Source organism: Egretta garzetta, unplaced genomic scaffold (assembly GCF_000687185.1).
Source record: "Egretta garzetta isolate BGI_Z169 unplaced genomic scaffold, ASM68718v1 scaffold204, whole genome shotgun sequence".
NCBI lineage: Eukaryota > Metazoa > Chordata > Aves > Pelecaniformes > Ardeidae > Egretta > Egretta garzetta.
Window position 1 is genome coordinate 1035520 of NW_009259424.1, and position 21812 is coordinate 1057331.

Below are 21812 nucleotides of genomic sequence, written 5' to 3' on the forward strand. Positions count from 1 at the left end.
TACGTATGTTTAGAGGGCAATAGGGCTGATGAACAGAGTAGGCGAGGTGTGGTTATCTCAGAAGCTATACACAGTAAATCCATGAAGAATTTTTACTCTGAGAGGGCAACTCTGAACTTGGATTAGAATAAAATGAGTGGGGATGGAAAGTGTTAGGATTTCTCAGTCAGATAGCAACTGAAAGCAGTAGTCTAGAAAACTGAAAATTGGAAGAGGGCTTTCGGTAGAGGCAACACCTTTTCTAAGTGCAACATAATAAAGAACAAGGGAAGAAAAAAGTAAGGGGCCTGCATCTGCTCCCACATACAAAACCATTCAATCTGCGTTATCTAGAAATGAGCAGAACGGTTATTTACTGCCCTGTGGACCTTACCAACAGTTAACATCATTCTTTTATGGCAGTACGTAAATCTGCCACTGGACTATCTGAGTCTTCAACTTTATTGAGCTACATGCATGTTTCATTAGATCTACAAAGCGTGGATGTGATGACTTTTTTCAGAATGATGTAATAATCTGTAGATCAAATTTTTCTTTTGTTCAATTTTCTGAGGACTGTGTCAAAAGCAGGTTTTGGAAATGAAAATTGCTAATGCAAGAATAATGTTTCAAATTGAAAAGGTAGTATTGTACTTTTATGCTTTTAATACATCCTCAGCTGTATAGTTGACAATTGGGGGATCATTGCTTGGTCCCTGAAATGAGTTTTTCACCATATGGTTTTCTTTAGCAGAGGGAAGTAATGGGGCTAGGAAGGCACCACCATTACACTTTCAAGGCATGATGTTAATGAGTAAGGTACTGACTCCAGAACAAAATGCTTCAGAGTGAAGTTAGGAAGCAATGGGATACTGCAAGCTAACAGGAGAGTCCAGTATTGTTTGTAGATGGTTGAATTTAGTCAGCGATTTTTCATACTGATTTTTTTTTTTCAGATTCATTGCTATCCAAAAGAAGTTGTGGTATGTAATAAGAAATTAGTAGTATAGGGTTGCTGTAGCCATGATGGCCTACAGATGAAACCAAACAATGCTGATACAGTTAATGTCTTTTATTACCTCTACTCCAAAGGTTCAGGTTTGTCTTAAGTTGTCTAACCAGCTAACATAAATGAAACTTAGAGCAATTATTTTCAAACTGTAATTAACCTTATGTTTCTTGCCTCTGTTATAGATCTGAAAAAAGTTTTTTGTGAACAGAGTGTATCATTTTTTTCCTGACTGATGTGCTGAAGATACTAACTTCTTACAGACTTCACTTCATTAAGAAATATGGGCAGTTCTTCTGTTTATGTACGTCTCCTTACAGCAGAAAATGCAACAGAGGAAGGAATGCATTTCATGGGGCTGCTTTGAAGTTAATCATGGGCAGGTTTTCTTTGACGTTTCTTGAATGCATGTGACTATGGATGTATGTGCACACACAGAAAAAGGTGTAAAATAAAAGTAGCAGTCTGTCAGAACAAATGCATATTGCTGCATTATCAGTGCTGGGCTATCATTACTGACGGCTGCTTCCCTGCCCACGGAAGCCACAAGAGTTGTGTTTCCAGGCTAATGCAACAGTCTCTGGCTGGGAACTGTGCAGCCTGACTGCATGTATTTGGACTGGTCATTTAAAGGAGTTATATTCAAAAATACATTTTAAATTAGAAAATATTCAAGTTAGGGTTCCCACAGCCCCCAAGTGTTGCCTGTGTGTTGTGCTCATACTTCAGTCTTTGTCTTTCTAAATGTGTTTAGTGTGCATACATATGCTCATACAAATTTACAGAGAAACCATCAAGATTAAGTTAACATTGCTGTGAAAATTTTAACGCTGTCATGCATAGACTGAAGGCGTTATACCAGACTTCTTACAAAGAACAGGAATCTTTGAATTAAGTGGAAATACACAGTTGTATAGAGAATATAATCTTGAAGTTTTTTGCTTGTTTGGTAGATTATGATTAGCAAACACAGAAAATATTTGTTAATATGGCTTTCTGAAGAATTGGTTTTGTCACATAAGCCATAAAGCTATTTCTGAATGTGATTACATAAGTGAAGTAGGGCAAAGTGTTTGTGGTTGTGGTTCAGACAGGCATTTCATAGAGTGTCACAGAAAAAACAAGTCAGTGTGATCACTGGGTACAATGTTAAAACTAGGCTGCAGTTCAGCATACTGAGGTTTGGGGTCAGAAATGTAGGGTTCCAGCTGCTTTTTGGCAACTTCCCTGGAATGTGAAATTATTACAGGCAGTTCACACACTTGTTTAATATAGTAGCCAGATGATTAAAATTGTGCTGTGTCCTAGCTAGACAACTGTAAAGTTCAAGCTCCTATCTAGAGGTGTAAACGTTCTGTATAAATTAGAATATATATAATACATATATATGTTATACTTTTATATAATTATCTATATCGATATATGCTGAGTAGACAGCAACTTTTGAAACCTGGATGTTTCATTTGCATTAGCAAAAGGGGAGTAGGCAGTGGTGGTTGCATTAATATTGCCAGGGTATAAGTAGAAGGGTAAAAGACTGCTAAAACTGGCCAGAGCAAAGCCAGGAAATGCGCTGGTGAATATGTATCTTAAGCAGTTCTGTACCATTTTTCTCTAGTCATTAGTAGCACCTCGTAAGCAAGGTGTGCGGCGTTATTGCTGCAGAGATGCGTAGTGTATTCAGGGTATGATTAGACAATGTAGCTGCACCAGTTTAGGTGCTAGCAGCAGCATACCCCTTCTTCCCTCCCTGCTCATATTCATATGCTCCCACACATCCCTCCTGCCATCACTGGTGGTCATCCGATCCCACAGTGACCTGTTCTGCAGGAGTGAGCTAGAAGAAAGTTAACTCAAAAGGGGAGAAAAAAAAAAAGTTAGACAAGTGCTAGTGGGAATTTGGGGCAGGTGGAGAAGTGAAATGCAACTTCTCTTTTGGGGAGCTGCTAGCCTTTGCACTGCCTTGGCAATATTGTTGTAGGGTACTCCTGGATGGTTGCAATTTGACCAGTATGGCAAACAAAATCTTCTCTCAATGCAAGTCTTGTTGAAGGTACAGATTTGCATAATTTTGTCCGTAATTGATCTATTTGGGCCCATCACCATCGTTTTTTGAGCACCTGACAGCAGGGACCCTTCAGGGCAGGGCTATTACCCGCATTTTACATATGAGAAGTTGAGGCCTAAAGAAACTAAGTGAGCTGTTAAGGTACCATACAAAGTTTGTGACAGAGCAGGTAGGTGGATCTTGTTTTTCTAGATCTTAAATCGAGTGACCTTGTTCCTGGGCCATTTTGCTACCTGTGAACCTTACTGGCAAAGGGGAATTGCATAGACTGTAGTAACTCCTGTAAGATTTTAAGCACCTTTGTGTGTGAGTATGAGTTCTAAAATCCTGGATCTGTTGAAGTTAAAACACATCTTTCTTTTGACTTTAGCAGGATTCAGATCTTAGTGAAAATACATGCTTGCAGTTAGAAGCTTGTGGCATCAAAATATTCTGACATTAGCATAGTAACCCATGGAAATTGCCACAAATAGAACGGCTAGAACTTTATTTGAATGTTGATTCTCATATGCTGTATAAAAACATAATTCTGTTTGCCATTCATTGCCAACTCCAGACAAATTTCCTAATTTAATCCCAGTTTTGTAACTTCTTCTAGATTGGCTTTTTGGCAGAATAATTCTAAATCCGGTTAACAGTTTATCTAAGAACCTGGCATACAGTGCGTCTCAGTGTCTGTTTCCAAGCTGTAATAGTCCTTGGCTTCAGTGTCTAATCTAGGCTACTCTTACTTAAATCTTCTGTTTAGGTTGGATTTTCAGTCTCTCTCCCCTGCTCCCCTCCACCCCACTCCCCCTTTCAGCAGTGGGCATAAAAAAACAACAGATCCAATGTGCGTGCTTTTCTTCACTTATCAGGTCCCATGGAGAGGTGTCACTGAAGCAGTTTATTTCTTGCAGTTGGGCCCTCTTACATGGCACAAGGCATGAATATCATGCTCTTCAAATGTAAACACAAACCCTTGAAGCGTCTAGCAAGTCATCTGTGGTACACAGCTAGGCAATATTCAAAGTGCAGTTCAGCTCAAAGTGACAGAGCAGGAGGAAAACAGAAGAGAAAGCAAATGAGGTTTGCATCTCCAACTCCCGCAGTCCTACCAACTGGAGTGAGAGGCTTACGAGTGTGTGTGAAAGCATGAGGAGCTCAGATTCCCTTTCCTAGGTGATGAGTTCTGCAAGCCAGGATTCTTACCAGGAAAACCTGTCTGTACTTTGGTGTTGATTAGATCTAGATCCTGAAAAGACAGCCACAAGTGGTTGTTCAACTATTCACTCCCACGATTATTGGGAGCTTATACCTATTAATGTCAAGATCTGGTATTTTGTCTTTGTCAGGTTCTTAAATCTCTTCTCATTTCTAGTACAGAGCAAACAAGCTTTCGTGAGGACTCCCTGGGCTTTAATTCCCGTCCTTAGTCCAAAATTGCCTACGTTTGCTGACCTTTGGAAGATAACGTGAACCTTGGTTTTGCACAAGATTTTTGGAGTAATTGAATTAAGTGTAATTCTTGTGCTCTGGGGAAAAGAGCTCTTGGTGATTCTTGTGACCTTTCTGAGGCTGGGCTTAGTACGGGAACTGCGAGGAGATGATTCTGTTGGATCAGTGTTGAGGTGTTAGTGGTGATGTGGCCTGTGTGATGAGTTGGGTTCGGCATATGGCTTTACAGGCTGTGGTTTTTAATGATCTAAAAGCTGTTGGACAAACCCTGCATCTCTTCTGCTCTGGAATTTGGATAAAGCATTCCCTAGCAAAAGTAAAGAATACTCACGTGAGAGCTGTGCATAATTTTCTTTATGATAAAAAAAACAGCGATAGCTTTACTCTTTGTCCTAAAAATAAGGTGGTGACCACACTGCTATCTGGGTCTTACGTAAGACACCACCAACCAACATTGCCACATGATATTCTTCACAGTAAGTGACATAGATATATGAGCACAGTTTGTAGTTCTTAAAACCAAAAGGTATAAACCAGGCCCAAGTACTTAACTGTGCCATAATAGAGTTAATTCCTTTATTTTTATTACTGTACAGGATTTTGAGGTTTAATTATGTAATTTTTCTATTTTATTATTTGTATAGCAAAGTTTTGAGGAGATGATACCATTAATTTCTAAGTTGTGCCTGTAAATCTGAATTTCCTCTATTTATAGTCCCATTGGTGAAGTCTGTAAATGTTTTCAAATACCAGGGTAAAAGAATCAGTTTGCATTACACATTTATATTTTTTCTATTTACCAAAATCCCCCCAAATTCTCCATCTGCCTTTTTCTCCCCGCACGTCTTTTTGTTTCTACGTGACGTGTTCTAACTGAACATTATCAAGACATTTTACTTGTAAGGAAGATAAACGGCCCGATGGATTAGATTGACAGATTTTGGGAAGTGGAGATAACACTGGCTGTGCTCTCCTTTCATCAAATGGTGCAGTAGCCCAGACACTCACCGAGGTTATGAGACTTGGGTGCTTTGTCTCACAGGTTTTCAACCTCAGTCTCCAAATAAAACATTATGGGGGTGGAGATGAGTGGACAAGGAAAGTCTTTGTCCTTCTTGCCATCTTTCACTTTGCAGAAATACTGAAACATCCAGTACAGCAAGGACAAGAATCCAGGTGTTTATCCTAGTTCCTAGGCAGGAGAACGATTCTCTTTCTCTCTCTCAATCCGCCTCTGCTTCTTTTCTCCAACACAACCCTAAGCATTAAGCTGAAATGCTCTCTGAAATGTCCTGCTAAAGGAGGGCCTGTTCCACACTGTTCCACAAGTCTTAAGTTTTATTCATTGAGCTGGAGACAGTGAGAGAAAGGCTCAGGTCTCCTGTTAAGGGAGCTGTTCTGAAAGGTGGAATTTCCAGATTTGTATCCCGCTGTTAAAGAATGCTTAATTATTTGTGCAACCTGGGACAGCACCAACAGTACACACACCCACTGGCAAGGAGTTAGGCTGTACTTATGGGAGTTGAGAGTTATGAATTCAACTGGCCAAGGAAGAAACTGAGTTAAGTCTCCTATATGCTGGGATTTGTTCTAACCTCTTCCTGAAATTGCCTAAAGCTAATCCTCATTTAGTTTGAAAGAACTGAGCAAATCTGACTGAAGATGTTTGGTATAACTGAACCTCTTTTTTTCAACACTCCTGATTGTGATGAAATTTCACCTGGCAATATAACATACTACCATCCACATAAATGACAGGTATGGTGTTTTTTTCTGGTAAAAATGACAGCTTGTTAGTGCATGTGCTTGGTTGAAGTTGCAGCTTGAATCTTAGCAAAATCATGTTTTGTTTGTATTTCTGTCAGCACTGCACGATTATCATAGCTGTAGAAGACCAGAGACTAATCTGTTCTGTCTCATGCAACATCAGCAAATTTACCAACTACGTTCTGATTCTGTATTTCTTTATTGTTGGTGATGAATGATGTACTGGATGAAACAGAAGGAGTACATCTGGATTATTAGATATCATGCTGAGTGCATGATGCTGACGCTTAGGAAAATCTTGACTTGTAAGCTAAACACTTTTCATATGGAAGTCAATGATAGATAATAAACAGAGCACCAGGATGTAAATCACTCATGTTCGTTACTGCACTTTATATAGTAGTGTAAGACAATACCAGTACTTTAAGACACAGACTTGTCATCTGCAGCTTTCATTCTGGATGATCCCTACATGCTCTGCAGATACTGTAAATGAGACCAAATCCTGCTATTGGCATATGGGGTTACAATACAATTCTCTAAATAAAAATATATAGGACACATTTTATGAGAAGGAAATTTTAAAATAGCATGTAGAAAATACAAGGAAGCCAACACATTGAGATTCTTATTGGATGCTGTACTCCATTCATTATGCAGTGATCTCTCATACAGAGGAGAGTTGCGTTGATGTTTATGAGAAAGTGAATAAGAAGCCCTTCCCTGCCATTATAATAATCAATTTAATGCAGATATGCTATATATAGGATGAGAATGCCTCCTTTTTAATTCTGTGTTAACTACAAGAGTTAAAACCAGGACAAAATCTAGGGGTGTGAATCCAGCACTCCAACATATTATTCTCACAATATTGATTGTTCTATAAATGGCAAAGCAACAGGAATTTTGGAAAATGCTGTGCATCCTCTCATCTCTTTAAATAATCACTGCTTTCACTGAAGAGAAAACTCAGACTTGAATTTGCTGGAGTCAGTCTGAGCAGTGGTTTTCCTGGATGTGGAAGAATAAAATCAGCGGTGATTAAAGGTGGGAACTGAGGGGAAAATGAAGGAACTTTTACTGAGCAATCCTAAAATTTTTTTCTAGTTCATTACCACTGGCATTCTAATTACCGTAACAATTAGAGAAGTGCCAGCTTTGTAGTTTTTCAGTGCTTGGGGGATTTGGGAATCAAGATTTTGGTTGGGTCTCATACAGAATAGCAAATAAGTGTATAAATAACTTTTGCTGTCAGCAGATAACTTTGACACTAGTAGTGATCATTGTTTCTAAAGGGGTTATCATGCAGTTAACGCGAAAGACTGATTGGTATTTCACAGTAGCTCTCTAAATAATTTGTCTTACTACCATAGCAAGTACAAACTGTAACACTTGTGATTCATCTGTAAAACATACTGCTTGCCAGTTGTTTTACTCAAAGTGTTTTGGCAGTGTGATCTGTCAGAAAGAAAGGTCAACAGCAAAATTAAAAAAACAGGGATTACACTGCAGTTGTCCACAGCGGGTAATTTGCTCCAGAGACTCCATGGCTTTTTGCTTATCTTCGCATGTTCTCTGTCAGAAGGGCTAACAGACCTTGTGAAAAGTTCCCTTGTTGACAACAGGTCAGGGCAAACCATTATTTGCTGCATTAAGCCTGAGCTGGCGGGACAGCTATAGAGGGCTCCATGGCCAAGGTGAGAGTAGCATAATCACCTCCAGACAGAAAGCCATCTAACAGTCCCTAGTGTAGACTAAGTTATTTGAGGGTGGTTGAACCCAATTTACAGTGATTTCAACCTCAAAATCTCATTTCATTTTTTATTTCTTCTTTAATTTCATAGACACTGCCCAGATCTGGTGTATTGATTGATTCCAGTTAAGAATGAACTGATATTTAGTTCCTTGAACTGTGTAAAAGGTTTGTTATTTTGCTATACTCTAATAATGCTAGGCCTACAGTTTGGTGTATGCCAGTAACAGCTGTCAAAAACTTTGTTAAGTTCCTAACACGTCCCTATCAATTTATGTAAGTTGGGATATTTGGAAAAATAGGTTTAATGCTAAAAATTGAATACTACATTTTACTTCAAACAAAGTAAAGCCAGAAACCATTTCTTGAACAATTTGATTACTTTACTCCTTAATTTGTGTTAAAAATATCCAGTGTATGAATGTGTGCAATGAGTTGAGCAACTTGTAAAGTGAAAAAATGAAATCCAATATACAGAAGCTTCCATGAAAAGGAAGAAGTTTTACATTCCTACTGGTCTCTAAAGGAGATGATCAGAAATTAAAAATGCTACTCAGTCACAAAGTAAACCTTCCAAAACTGCATCCCCTCATACTTCCTGTTTAAAGCTCCAGTTTGCTATTCCAAACCAGTACTTACCAGCGAACTTCACTTTGCAAAGTAGTGTAGCAGCTCAGCCACACAAACACCTTTTGTTTCACAAATCATAATGCTTATCTTGTTCATGAGTAAAATTTATTTTAATAACACTCAATTTTCTTACCTGCTGACTACTTTGTTGATTAACAGCCTCTCTGAAATGCAGTTTTCTTTCCAGATCCTTTACAAGTGCAGCTTTATTTTCCCGAATAGAATCATCTGTTGCTAATGGCAGAGGCTTCAGATTTTTCTTTGTTAATCCCTGGGTCGGGCTATTAAAAGAAAATTCTGATACTAACATGCAGCAACAAGTATATATATATATTGTCACCTGTGTGATGTGATACGTTATGCTTCAGTTGTCTGGAGGAACCTATTATTTATTTAGGTAGAAGTCAAGCACAATATGGGATTTGATTTTTTTTTTTTGGTACTATTTTAATGGTGCCTCCCATTTCCATGCCAGTAGGAATTAAGGACACACATCTTAAAGAGAATAATTGTTATAATACTATAATAAGCATCTAAGTCCCATTAATATTTATCTTGGAATAATGATGTCACAATGAATGCTAAAAAAATGTGTATAGGTGTTACCATAGGTGTACAATCTGTACATTTTACTGTACCAGATAATAATTTAAAAGTTAATACAGTTTCTCACTAATCTTTCTCTCACATCTTCATTGGCCATTTACTCTTTCCGTGAACTTTTACTTTGTTCATTTCTCTCACCCTTTTATGACACTTCAGTTGTTTTCATTTTTATTTTACAGATGTCGGTTTATTTTACAGATGTAAGGTTTGAAAATAGTTAAATTCTTAAGTAAGATTGTCGGGACACTGCGAGAGTGCACTGCTGAAGCACAGCAGCCACATGCTACTAGAGAGTGTGCAACGCTCTAGTAGTTTACCAGGAGTTGGCATCTTAATAACAGGGAGTCTAGGTAAAAGGCATAGCTAATGATTGCTGTGCAAGGTATCTTCCTTTTGTTGTTCTGCAGACATGGTGATCTCTCCCTGCTTTAGTAACCAGAACGATTATAATTGATAATGCCAAAAAAGGAAGCTGAAACTTCAATAGATATTCACAGATTAGTTCACTCTTGATCTTTTGTGCCCTCACTTTTGACTCTCTCTCCCATGGGGAGATCTAGATTAGAACTTCAGCACGATGAGCTATAGTTATGTGGGAATTCAGCTCTGGGCTGGGACCCAGGAAAGGTGAAATGGAGAAAACAATGTTTAACTACTCTACCTGGTAGGCGTATTGTAAGGATTTATTTGGTAGAGCCTACGCAACAGTTAGAAAATATCAAGCACTTTGCCAGGGTTAAGTGTCATTAATGCAAAGAGAATAGTGCTTGAGCGCTTGTTCACCAGCTCTGAAGGGGAGGATGGGGAATGGATGAGTAGTTACAGTTGATTTTTGCTTGCTGTCATAATATTGTGAAAGCAGGCCGAAGGCTTGAGTTGGGCATAGTTAAAACCTTCACTGTGAACCTTACAACTTTATTATGTATGCCTGCCCATGATGCCAGGGCCATGAAGGCCTCCAGCCACATGCCACAGGGTGACGGCGATTATGTGGCTGTGCTGGGGAACTAGGAAGGGAGTAGGAGTGCAGTAATGGTTTGAAGGCAGGATTTCTTGGCACACAGAGTGCTGAATGTTGTGTATACAGGGACACTTTTTTTTTCTCTTATAATTACAGATTGGTTGATGTAGCATTAGCAAAATAGTTAGGAGATTGTGACTGCTGTCACTACCTTGAAGCGTACCATTGGTAAAAGGGGGGAATATTCCTTACTTTGTGCAGAGTTTGGAGTTCTATGGATAAAAAATTTTATTGACCTACTACTGCTAGCCATGCTAACATAGGGTTCATGTAATCCACAAAACAGATGTAAAAACGGGTGTAAAGAAAGGAACGGATGTAAAGAAAGGAATTCTGAAGGTCACAACCCTTCCAGTATATCATCATCCTTATTTGCTTGTATGGCAACAGCCATTTTGTCACAGAAATCATGCTGGCTATCAGTTAAAATATTTATGTGCAAAACATTAGCTCTCCTGAGATTTCCTGGGGGACTTTAAATATAGAAAGTGTTGCAACCAGAAAAATACCCTTAGTTATTTCTTAGATTTACCCGGACTAAGAAATAACTTACATTATGAGGTACCTTTTAAAACTTTACTTGTTGCTTACAATAGGTAAGAATGTTTTTATAGCTCATGTAGGCAAATGGTCTTAGAGTGACTTATCCTGCAAGCTCATGAAATCGCTTTTCTCCCACTAGTAGTGTTATGAATCTCTCAGCCCCCAAATTCTTGTATATATCTGTTTATAAACTCCCATTTCTCTACCTTGAATTTATCTTACCCTTGATGTATCTTATTAGAGAAGCTACTACCCCTTCCTTTCTTAACTGAACGTAACGGTTAGATTAAATGACCAGAATATATAACTAACTTGCTTTTCTATTTTATGAAGGACTTGCATTTCAGTAAACTCCCCACTGAACCCTTGAACAGAAATACATCTCAGTTTCCTTTATGAGTATTTCTTGCCCCTGTTTCTGCATGTATGGTTTACGCTACTTACGTGGCTGGTGTACTTCTGGGCAGTCCCATAGCATTGGTTGATGGTGCAGTAGGAAGCGAAGGAAGAACAGAGCTAAGGAAAGCTACTGGATTCTGAATCCGGCCAGTTGGGGAGACAGGAGCAGGAGTCACACTCTGCGGCTGAAACTGTTTTACGCTAGATATAGAAAGCGTTAATGGAGGCACCACAGATTCTTTAGGGCTTGGTAGAGACTGTTCACTTTTGCTTGTAAACCCTCCTGAAGACCTTGATTGGGCAGGTGGAGGATTTCCTATGAAATTTTCCTTATTTGTTCTTTGAGTTCCTTGAGGGACGTTGCTGAATGTTGTAACTGAGGAGCTAGAAGAGGAGCTGATAGGCAGTGTGGTTTGTGATGATAGGAACTGCTTAGGTCGGGTATAGCCAAACGATTGTGAAGCAGAGGCTTTGCTTTGTTTGTACGTCGTTGAGGTGGACTGTTGATGGAGTGAAGTAGTAGAATTTAAAAAAGCTGTGTTGAATGACAACTCTCTTGAAGATGTCTGATGCACTTGCTGTTGTTCAAGCAAGACCTGGTTGTGGAGCTGTTTTAACTGGGTCTGATCACTGCATATAAAACAAAGGTGAGCAAAATTGGTCCTGAGCCCTGAACATGCTGGCTGACTACATTTCCATATATGAATTGCGAGAGAAAAATTATATGTCCTGTGATACAGTAAGAGGTAGGGGAAACTGCTACATGACATATTCTCTAACATGATGAGAAGAGCATAATACTAGTTCGCTACTAAAATAAACTTTTCCTTCCTCCCCCCTTCTTTGCCAGAGGCACAAAAGCTTTCTGTCTGAATATTATTTGGTCAAAGAAGATTCTTACATTTTAACACATGAAATACAAATCCAAATCTTACTTGGAAAATATTTAAGGGATAGCATTGTCAAATTCTCCTCTATTTCACCTTAGTACCTCTCATCTCGTGTAACTAAGAGTAGGATTTGGTTTATCAGATTTTAAATTAGCGTTTTTAAGCCAGATTGCAGTTCTTTAGCTCCTGTTAGAGTAGGTTCTGAAACCAGAATTTTTGCTGAGAAAGCTTGGTAGTAATCCACCAAAACACATTATTACCAACGTTGTTTAGGTGGTGTTGACATTTGGTGACAGGCAGGGGTGCATCATTCAGCGAGGACTTGCATTTCATGCAGTTGTTGTTTCCTACATGCTATCTACTGTGTATGTCTTCAAGGCTTTTTTTCTTTGCAATTAAGGAAAATTATTTTGCCTTGTCAAGTGGTTTATTTAGTTATTATGTATATGGAAATGCAGCATATGGAAAACAGGCTAACTTTTCCCCTTCCAAAACCAAAAAGGACATAGAGGATATGGAAAATAATCATGTAATAAATTGTCGAGTATTAAATAACTACTGTTAAAAAGTGAAAAATGTAGAAGTAGAGACCAACTACAACTGGTACTGACAAACCAAATGCATGAAGTCAACAGCACTTCTTTTAAATAAAAAGTATTACTGTTTCTGTAATGTACTAAACAAAAATCACATTAAAGATAGATAAAGATAGCAATTGCAAGCTTTCAAAAAGCAGCATGTTAGAGAGCTAGAAATTGTGCAATCCTGATTTTGTGTCCTTCATATATACATCTGCAGAATAATGCACTCCTTTGTTACAGGTTTTTTGTGGGGGTGGGGTTGAGAGAAATTCTGCTTTATGCAAGCACTGGGCAAGTTAAATACTGCTTTTGCTCCCTGTTTAAACACACTACAGCTCTGAAGGTAAATAGGGCTGCGAGTATGGGCTTAACAAATTAAAAAAGCACTGCTCCAAGTTCTTCCTCTGCCACATGGTATGTAAGTTCTGTCTACTCACTTGTAATGTTTATGCTATGAAATTACATCCCTGCTGAAGAGTTTATAAAGTCCTTCCTGAGCCTCTAGTTAAAGCTTCTGCCTATTTAAGAAATTAAATGAAGGACTCTGCATGCTTTTTGTTAAACTAGATTTGGGAGGTTTCAAAAATGCTGAAAATATATTTCTTAATGAACTGCAGTGTGAATTCCTTAAATTGTCCTCTAAGAAAACTATACTACTTCTTAAAATTTCCCCTTGAGCTCACAGTGCACTAATCATGCAGGTGCTTTTTGCTTCAGGTAGTTTCACATTATCAAACATTTCCAAGTATTTTATCTGTTTTAGGAGGAGGTTATGTTTGTGAGACAGAAAAGTCATGAGGCACGGCCTTTGGGACTACAGTTGCTAGCCCATACTATGTATGACACTGAGTATGTCTCGTTTTGGCACAATTGCATACTCAGAATCGAGTGAGATATAGTTGAAGAACCTGCTTTTATTTTGCCTGCATAAAAGCAGTGTTGTTCACCTTTTGTTTGCAGCATTGTGGAATTAAATAAAATTTCAAAGGGAAAACATTTTCCTTTTAAAATTGGAGAATATTTTTCCCAACAGGGTTATACAGAAAAAAAACCCTAGCTCTGTAGAATATGTTTTCTAAGAGTATGGTTAATTAGGCCAGCACCATGTGATACTGACTGTCTTTTTGTTCTGTGTTTGAGTTTTTTTTCTCTAGTGCAATAATGTCCTGGTCTATGAACACTAAATAATATCAGTGATGCTCCCGAGACTTAGAATCCCTTTTACTTACAGCTTTGGTTTAGCCAGTACTGGGGGGGGTTCCTTGGATGGCGATGTTGGCTCTGGTATTTTCATTGGCTGTCCATTTATCCTCTCCTGGAAATAGTTGGCTCTGTTTTGGTTTGTAGTGCCAGGTCCATCCTCTGGTGACAATTCACTTCCTTTATCATCTTCGGGCAGCTTGAAGTGCACACGGAGACCTATCTTGGAACTCGATCTGGGTTCATTGTGGTTCACAAGAACACCTTCAAGCTTAGGTTTGGGCGTTTGATTTACTACATGATGGGAAGGGCTACGTGAGGGAGGTTGATGTTCAGCAGCAATTAAGTTGATGGAGCTCATTGTGTGAAGGGTAGCAGCGTTACTGCTGTCTTCAGATGCTGAAATAGCAAATATTAAACTTTTGGCGATATGTAAATATATGTAATATATGTGATATGTAAATACCATAAATTATAGTGAAATGAAATCACAGAAGTTACTGTTGGAAAAACTCACTCTGATGTCCTTCCAGCTGTTGGACTGAGTTGTTTGACGTAATTTGTTTAACAATAGATTCCCCTAACAAAGGAATATTGTAAAGGCAGGGGAAAAAGAGACACAGTTCTAGTTTGGAAGATCCAGCAGTGGTCTTCAGCTGTGTCCCCTGTGATTCCACCAGCATCTTTGAAATACAAACTTTCCTTTCTGGGAATTCTCTTAACTTTTTAGTTACAAAGAACACTGCCAGAACTTGAGCTGAATTTGAGTCAACAGTGCACCATGCTTTTATGTACTGTACTTTGCTCACCTAATTTCTTAGTGCCTTGGCAGCATAAATCGTGTAGGCAGTATGAAAGAATTTGTTTTGAGGTTTCTTCCTTTGGGATCTGCACAGAAGGATTATTGAAACAGCAAACTAGACAGTCCATAGAGATTCCAAAAATAGCTATTGCCCAAATCTTGAGGTCAGCAAGAGTTGGGTTTTTGGAAGGACTATGTGGGATTCAATACCCAGCGTTCCTTGTTCCTTCACATTTCTAATTGGGGAAGGACGCTTTGAAAAAACATAGCAATCTGTATGTTTGCTAAGCAGCTTGGACTGTACAGTGCAACAGCCTGCTGCTCTGCTTGTATCTGCTAGCAAGCAAAGGACTAAAACAAACTCTTACCTTTGACAGTTAGACGAGCTATACTAGATACTGTGCCATATTTATTGCTTGCAGTACAGGTGAAACTGCCAGAATCTTCCGAAAATACTTCAGCAATAACGAGAGTGCAAATTTCCTCTGCAAAGCATCAGAGCAGTGTCATTACTTGAAGTGAACATGCATTGAACGAACACACAAATCCTTGACTACCCTCGGGGACATCTCCTTAAGTTTTTCCACCTTGCTCCATTTGATTTTAGTTTCATCAGTATTATCAATTTTGGCAGGCTTTGTGTGCAGCAGCTGTTATCAGCATTGTCTGCAGCAACTGGTACCCTCTGTGCTCCAGCATGCCCAACGAACGTGAAGAACAGGTGTCAGCAGTGTTTGGAAAACATTAGAAAATGTTTTCCTAATCACATGAAGTACAGACTTTCTTTCTGAAGAACTTAAAATTTAATTTGGAGAAATACGGCGTACTCTATACTCACAACTCACTAAAATACATGTATTTGTGCCTCTTTGCAGATTGAAAGGTTAGTTATAATTAACTGGGAACAATTCAAGTGTAAGGTGAAGAAATACAAAACACATACATATAGGCTGGCATTTTCCAAAAGTACCAGTGCAGATTCGCAGATAGAGGGGATTGTGCTAATTGTGCTTATAGGAAGTTGCCTTTTCACTTCTTTGTGAAGAAGTCTAATGGGCATCAAATATGTGCTAGCCATATTGTACTAGAAAAATTAAATTCCGTCTTGAAAAGTCAATCTGTGGTTATGACATTCCTGTCTGACCAGTATCTGGCATGTCCGGGCAGCAGTACCAGCTAATAAATACCTATGGTGATGGGATTTTAAATCTTTCATTTGGCCAGGTAGCTGGGATGGGGAGGGAGAGTAACATCGAAAGTGTATTGAAATGTGGGCTGATAGCATTTCTTCAACTAGTCAGTGACTATTTTGCTACCATTTTGCATGAAACTCTCCTAAAACCCTACAGGGTTAATATTGTACGGGCATTTCTGTAGAAGACCATACCACTCTTAAACTTGATTGTTTCATGTCATCACTGAGGAAAATCTAGTAGCAACAAAGAGATTATTTGTTAACAACTGTAGGAGAATAATAGTTTATTATAGTTCTAGGATTATAGAACTAGTTTAAGGCATTATAGTATCTAGTTTATAGTACTTGGATTTGCCAACCGCTGCATGCATGGAAATCCAGATTCCTTCTGAATGAGCAGCAGGTGATGAGGCAGTGACAACTGCACCCAACTGATTACCCTCTAAAAACTGCTTCACATTACTCAGCAGTGATGCCACTGGACAGTAAAGGAACGGCATCAGTGGGTTCTGGTAGAAGCTCCATTTATTCATTCCTAAGTCTCAGCAAGAGACATTGCAGAGAGAGGGAGTGTCTTTCAAGACACTTTTTGGGGTAAAAAACTTTTAATAGGGCAAGGAGAAGAGTTAGAGAAGTATATATTCCATTAGAACTAATACTTCCTTGGTAATTCTCTGTCTTAAAAGGGCCAGCTTTATATTTTTAATAGTGAAAAGCGTAACGGGGAGAGTGATTGTCTAATGGAGAAGTAATCAAAATCTGTAAGGCTCCTTTGCGCAAATCATGCAGAGTAGCCTACATTCTGCTCTGACCCTTGAAATTAGCAAATCGAGCCACTTTTATAGGATTTGCTGATATCAGGGGTGGAACACCTGACGTGATACTCTCATATTACGCTGGTAGGGAGCAAAGGGAATGGCTGACATGGCTAAACATCTGATGCAATGTTCCCTAGCTGGTAAACTAGATAAAAATAGCTCAGTCCTACATCATCTGGTGTACTTCTGAACCTCAGATATACATGGAACCCTCATACCTTAATTTTGTTAATCTTTTGCTCATAAGGTGGTAACATTTAGGTCCTAAGTTAGAACTGGGCCAAAGCAGAATGGAAACATTATTTTCTTCAAAAGTGATAGAATTAATTCAAATTACATGTTTATGCAACAGTCTACAGTGAAATGCATCTCACTAGTAGCTGTAGAACATGGGGAAAAGATGAATGATGTTAATTAAATTATGGAGGTTAAATAATTAATGTTTTTTGAGGTTAAATCACCATATTTGTATAATCAAAAAAGTATTGAGCCTTTTGATGATCCTCACCTGGTTCAGCCATAGATCGTGGTTCTAAAGGGAAGAAAAGCAGTATTAGTAAATTGAATAAACTTACTTCAGCCCCTATTTTTTTTTTTTCTTAAGCACTGAATATGAAGCTTGCTCTTCTCAATATGACGGAATACTCCTTTTGATCCAATTTTCTGTTTAAGGGGTGGTGGAGACAGCCAAGCCTTGTACTTAATGGTATGTCAAATCCACTGAACGATTATGAACACTTCTGAGAACTTATGAATAGGAAATAAATTCTGCAAGAAGTATTTTTTTGCAATCTTAGTACTACTTTATTGTGTCTTGAAGACAATTTCTGAAACTATTACACACATGAAATCAAGTTATAGTAAAATACTGTTTTGTTTAGGTTTGATTTACTGTGGTATTTAAGGAATTTCTATTGAGTTTTAGCAATTTTAGCATTCCAGTGACTTAGGAGGAAACTGCAGATGTTTCAACTGCATTTGAAAATTAAAGTAGAAGTATATGTTTACAACCTTTAATGCATCATGTGCACACACTCGTATTTGTGTGTAGGCATACTAATGTGTACATCAGGTTACTTTTGTGGATAAATAAGCAATCCACTGCCCATAGCACTTAGCTGAAAGATGAGGGATCTATGGGCAATGGAACTCTATGTAAATGGTGCAACCCCAAAAACAAACAGCAGAAGTAAGGCTGAATTAGAAAAGGACGTTGAAGTGGCAAAGGGATCAAAGCAGAAGGGAAAACAATTCAACAGTTTGGAGAATCTCAGACGAATACTACCTGTGAGTTCACTGTTCAATTCATCCACAGTTTTGGCTTCTGGAACCCCAACTTATTGCCATAAATATGGCTTACATAGTTCTTAAGCATTTTAATACAAAAATTCAAAGTTTTGCTATGTTAGCAGTTTTGTTGCTTGCCTATATTTTATTAGACACAGTATTTCCATACAAGAAACATACTTTTCTGTAATATCCTAAAATCTGGAGAATCTTCTATCAGTGTTCCTTCTCTATACCATTCAACCTTTGGGGAAGGAGCTCCTTTCACCCGACATTCAAAGACAACAAGCTGCCCCTCAGAAGCTGAAATATCCTGTAACATCTAATAGAGAAAACGAATAGACAGTCAGTAAATGGCTTATTGGTCTGGAAGTAATACTGATTTCAGTAAGATTTCATAAAGCCACTTAAATCCTTGAATGGCTTAAGAAATGCATAATTCCTTTTTTTTATCTTTGATAGCTAAAAAATGTAATTATCTCTCCATACAATTCATTGACCTCTATAGTTTTCAAATATGTCATAGAACAAATTACCTTTGTAAATACAGGAGCAGCAATTATGGGTCTTCCATCCAGTCCTTGCAAATAGTTAGTGGGGCTTTGAGCCTGTAGATTGCAAAACATCGTATGATATTTAGGTGCACAGAGGATATTTTTCCATGTACAGGAGAAACATGCTCTTGGAATGATGCAAAAGAGATTTTGGTGGGTGAAGTCCAAAGCAAAATATTTAATGCAAAGAATAAAAGTTGCTCTACTGTAGACAACCGGTAACAATCTTCCTGGATGAGTTACTGCCTGAGTAACAAAAATGCTGGTATTGCCTTATTGAGTTAATCATGGCAAAGAAAACTTCACTGCACTGTGTTATAACACCCGTCATTAATACTTTACTAAGGCAAATCTACGTAGGTGGTAGTCTCCTCTTAAAAATTCTTACAAAATATTTATGGATGTTAATAAGGAAAAGTTAAATCAAGTCATGTGTGTGACTGTTACTCTAATTCTTCTCTGCCAAACCCAAACAATTTACAGAGGTGGAATATCACCCTATTGATCCTACTTAGTGAAATCAGAATGAAATCATTCTCCTCCTGGAAAACTTCCTTATATAACATAGTGAAATAGAAGCTGCCCCGGAACAGCAGAATTAGTGATACAGTATCTCAGGAAACATAGCCAAATTTTATAGATGGTCTCTTATAAGCCAACAAGAGTAAAAGTGGTAATTTTTGAGATAACTATCACTCTTGACTTAGGCAACCTCTGTCAAAATGGCAAAATGTTGCAAAATGTTCCAAAAATGTCAAAATGGCAAAATGTTGCTTAGTTCTATTCTCTTTGTAGTCAAAAGTAAACGCTCATTACTTCACCTACTCAGTATCTGTTTATTGGTTACCACCTAATTCTAGGCTGTAAATATTTTCATATAAATATGAAAAGGCAGTGTAAAGCAAGGTTCCCATTAACTTTTCAGTTTCATTTTTAAGTAGATATGGCTCTTCTTTCCTATTGGGTAAGAATTCACCGTTATGAATATTCTGATAGTTTGCAACAAAAAGGACTTGAAATGCATACTAACTTTAATTAGAAACTCTTTGATATGGATATTAAAACGTTATGTGGTAAATAAGCATATCTAGTAAACATAGTAGGGAAATGATTTAGCTTAAAATAAGTTTCATTGAAAGAAAATTATTCAAGTGAGAAAGGGAGAGGAAAAAGTTCTAGGCTGCCGCTATTGAAAGTGAATGAGTCAGTCTGCAATGTGAAGAGGCCGGTGAGTTGGCTTACATGTCCAAGTGCCCTTCACGGCATGCAGTCCCTGACCTGCTGGAGTGCACACAGATTCCCACCACTGGCTGAGCTAACGGCAGCTGCTCCTTCTGCTCACTGCCACAGGGGTGCCTGTAACCTGGGGATGAAAGGTTCCCTTCCCTTTGCCAGGTGCTAAAGGTTAGCTGGTAGGCTGGACATCTCTTCTGTCTATGCAGCTACTGTACAGCTGTAAGGTTCAAAAGCTGAAGTTCAACAGCAAAGCAAAAACTAGAAAAATTGGGGGTTCTGAGTCACAAACTGGAGAAGAAACACCTTTTTAAAAGCTTGCTTTTGGTCCTTGAAATTCACCATGTTGTCTCCCTTACCTGATTAACTGGTGTTGACACAGGCTGGACAGGCACAGACACAGGCTGAGCCACAGCAGATGGTGCCTTGGAGGTGTCTTGATGCTTGGTTGCAGTTCTAACAGAAGGACATGCTGCATTCGAGGAGGTGTCAGCTGGCTTTGGTTTGCTGTGAAATATTAACCAAAAACAAGTTCTCTAACTGGAAGCTAGAGCTACATGTGTGTCCCTTAGTTACGTCTGTCCCAGTTACATGTCAACCCCAGCCTCACTTCTGCAATTGAATTCCAATTGATCTAAACTGATACATACTCCTAGGTAAACTGCATTTTATATAAGAATCAGGCTGCCTGTCTTGCCACTCTGATCTCATACTTAGTTCAGTTACACCAACTATAGTAAATGGCCTGGATTAACCCAGCTGTGGCTTGAAAGCTGCTGTTAGCATCTCTGAGCAGCATGAGAGAGCCATGCTAGTTTCTTAAAGGACAATGTTAGTTTCTCTTGCACTGCTCCATGAGCTTGTATGAAGATTTGGGCCTATAAGGTAATGAAAATACCATGGTCTGCTTGGCTACAGATTCAATAATTTACTGCTGAAAAATAAAAAAAAGACAGGTATGCTTTCTGACCAACATATCGTGCAATTTTGGTAGTGTAGAGGTTGGCACCTCTTCGCTTCTTCTAGGTTGTTTCTAATATGGAAGTAAAAGAGTTGACCCTATTTATTTTTATTGCTAAGTAAAACAATGCAGACGATGAAGAGATGGGGGTTTTCATTCAGTTTGAGGTATGCACTGGCTGCTCTGGAATGTACCACAGGTCACCCCAGGAGAGCCAGCCTTCAAACAGAAGAAGCTGTGAACATACAGTTGTTGTGATCACTGATTTCTCTTTTGAAATTGTGAACATTTTTTTGCACCTGTTCTCATGTTAATTCCCTCTAATTACAGGTGTTCAGATTCATGTGATGATAGCTGGAAGCTGAGTGAAAATAAAGACACTCTGATTATACCCAAACCTGATCTTCCATAATTCTATCATTTGAGGACATCCTGTTACAATGTCAGAGCAGCATTCTTTTTTTTTTCTAAGAAATGCATAATGCAATACATTACTTCACAAATTAATGAGGTAAGCAACTTAGAGATGCCATCAAGTGATGAGGATCACGGTCAACACTACATCAACAACTGATGAGATGAATAACAAAAAACGTTATGTCTGAGACATTGGAAAAAACTGAGGTAGAACTATGAAAAACTTAGCAATTCATCCCAAAACCTTTGAGATCTTCTTGATATTAATTTTTATATTAAACCCTTACATTTATCAAAGTACATAAACCAATCCAATCTGAAGTATTTTATGTCTTTGAAGTAAAAATCGCCTAAGACCGAATTGGCTGTCAGCCTGAGGTCTTCAGTCAAACACTGCAGTGTTTTGCATTTGCATTTTACAGGAAAATTACATTTGTAATAAGTATAACCCTCCCTGATGAATGGTGGAAAAAACCAGGGTGCATAAGTCTATCTTGATCAAAACTTCCTATGTATAAAGCACTGGTTGCTATTGGGGTTGAATTAATGCATACAAAGGAGTTCAAAGTAAAGGACTGATTATTTTAGTTTTCAACCAGTCTGACTGGCTATAGATTGTAACAGCACTGGATGAGGTTCTAAATGCACAGGGAGTGGATTTC

General features: G+C 38.4%; 1 protein-coding gene across 1 annotated transcript in view; it reads right to left on the minus strand.

Moving 5' to 3' along the window:
• MYPN (myopalladin) overlaps positions 1–21812 on the minus strand; it is a 47562-nt gene that overhangs the window by 12716 nt on the left and 13034 nt on the right. The window contains exons 4-11 of the mRNA XM_009636996.2: positions 20132–20279; positions 18522–18593; positions 18166–18307; positions 17207–17230; positions 15054–15170; positions 13913–14282; positions 11258–11842; positions 8777–8924 (exon numbers count right to left, since the gene is read on the minus strand). Of these exons, the coding sequence (XP_009635291.1) occupies positions 8777–8924; positions 11258–11842; positions 13913–14282; positions 15054–15170; positions 17207–17230; positions 18166–18307; positions 18522–18593; positions 20132–20279 (1606 nt within the window). The remainder of the gene's footprint in view (positions 1–8776; positions 8925–11257; positions 11843–13912; positions 14283–15053; positions 15171–17206; positions 17231–18165; positions 18308–18521; positions 18594–20131; positions 20280–21812) is intronic.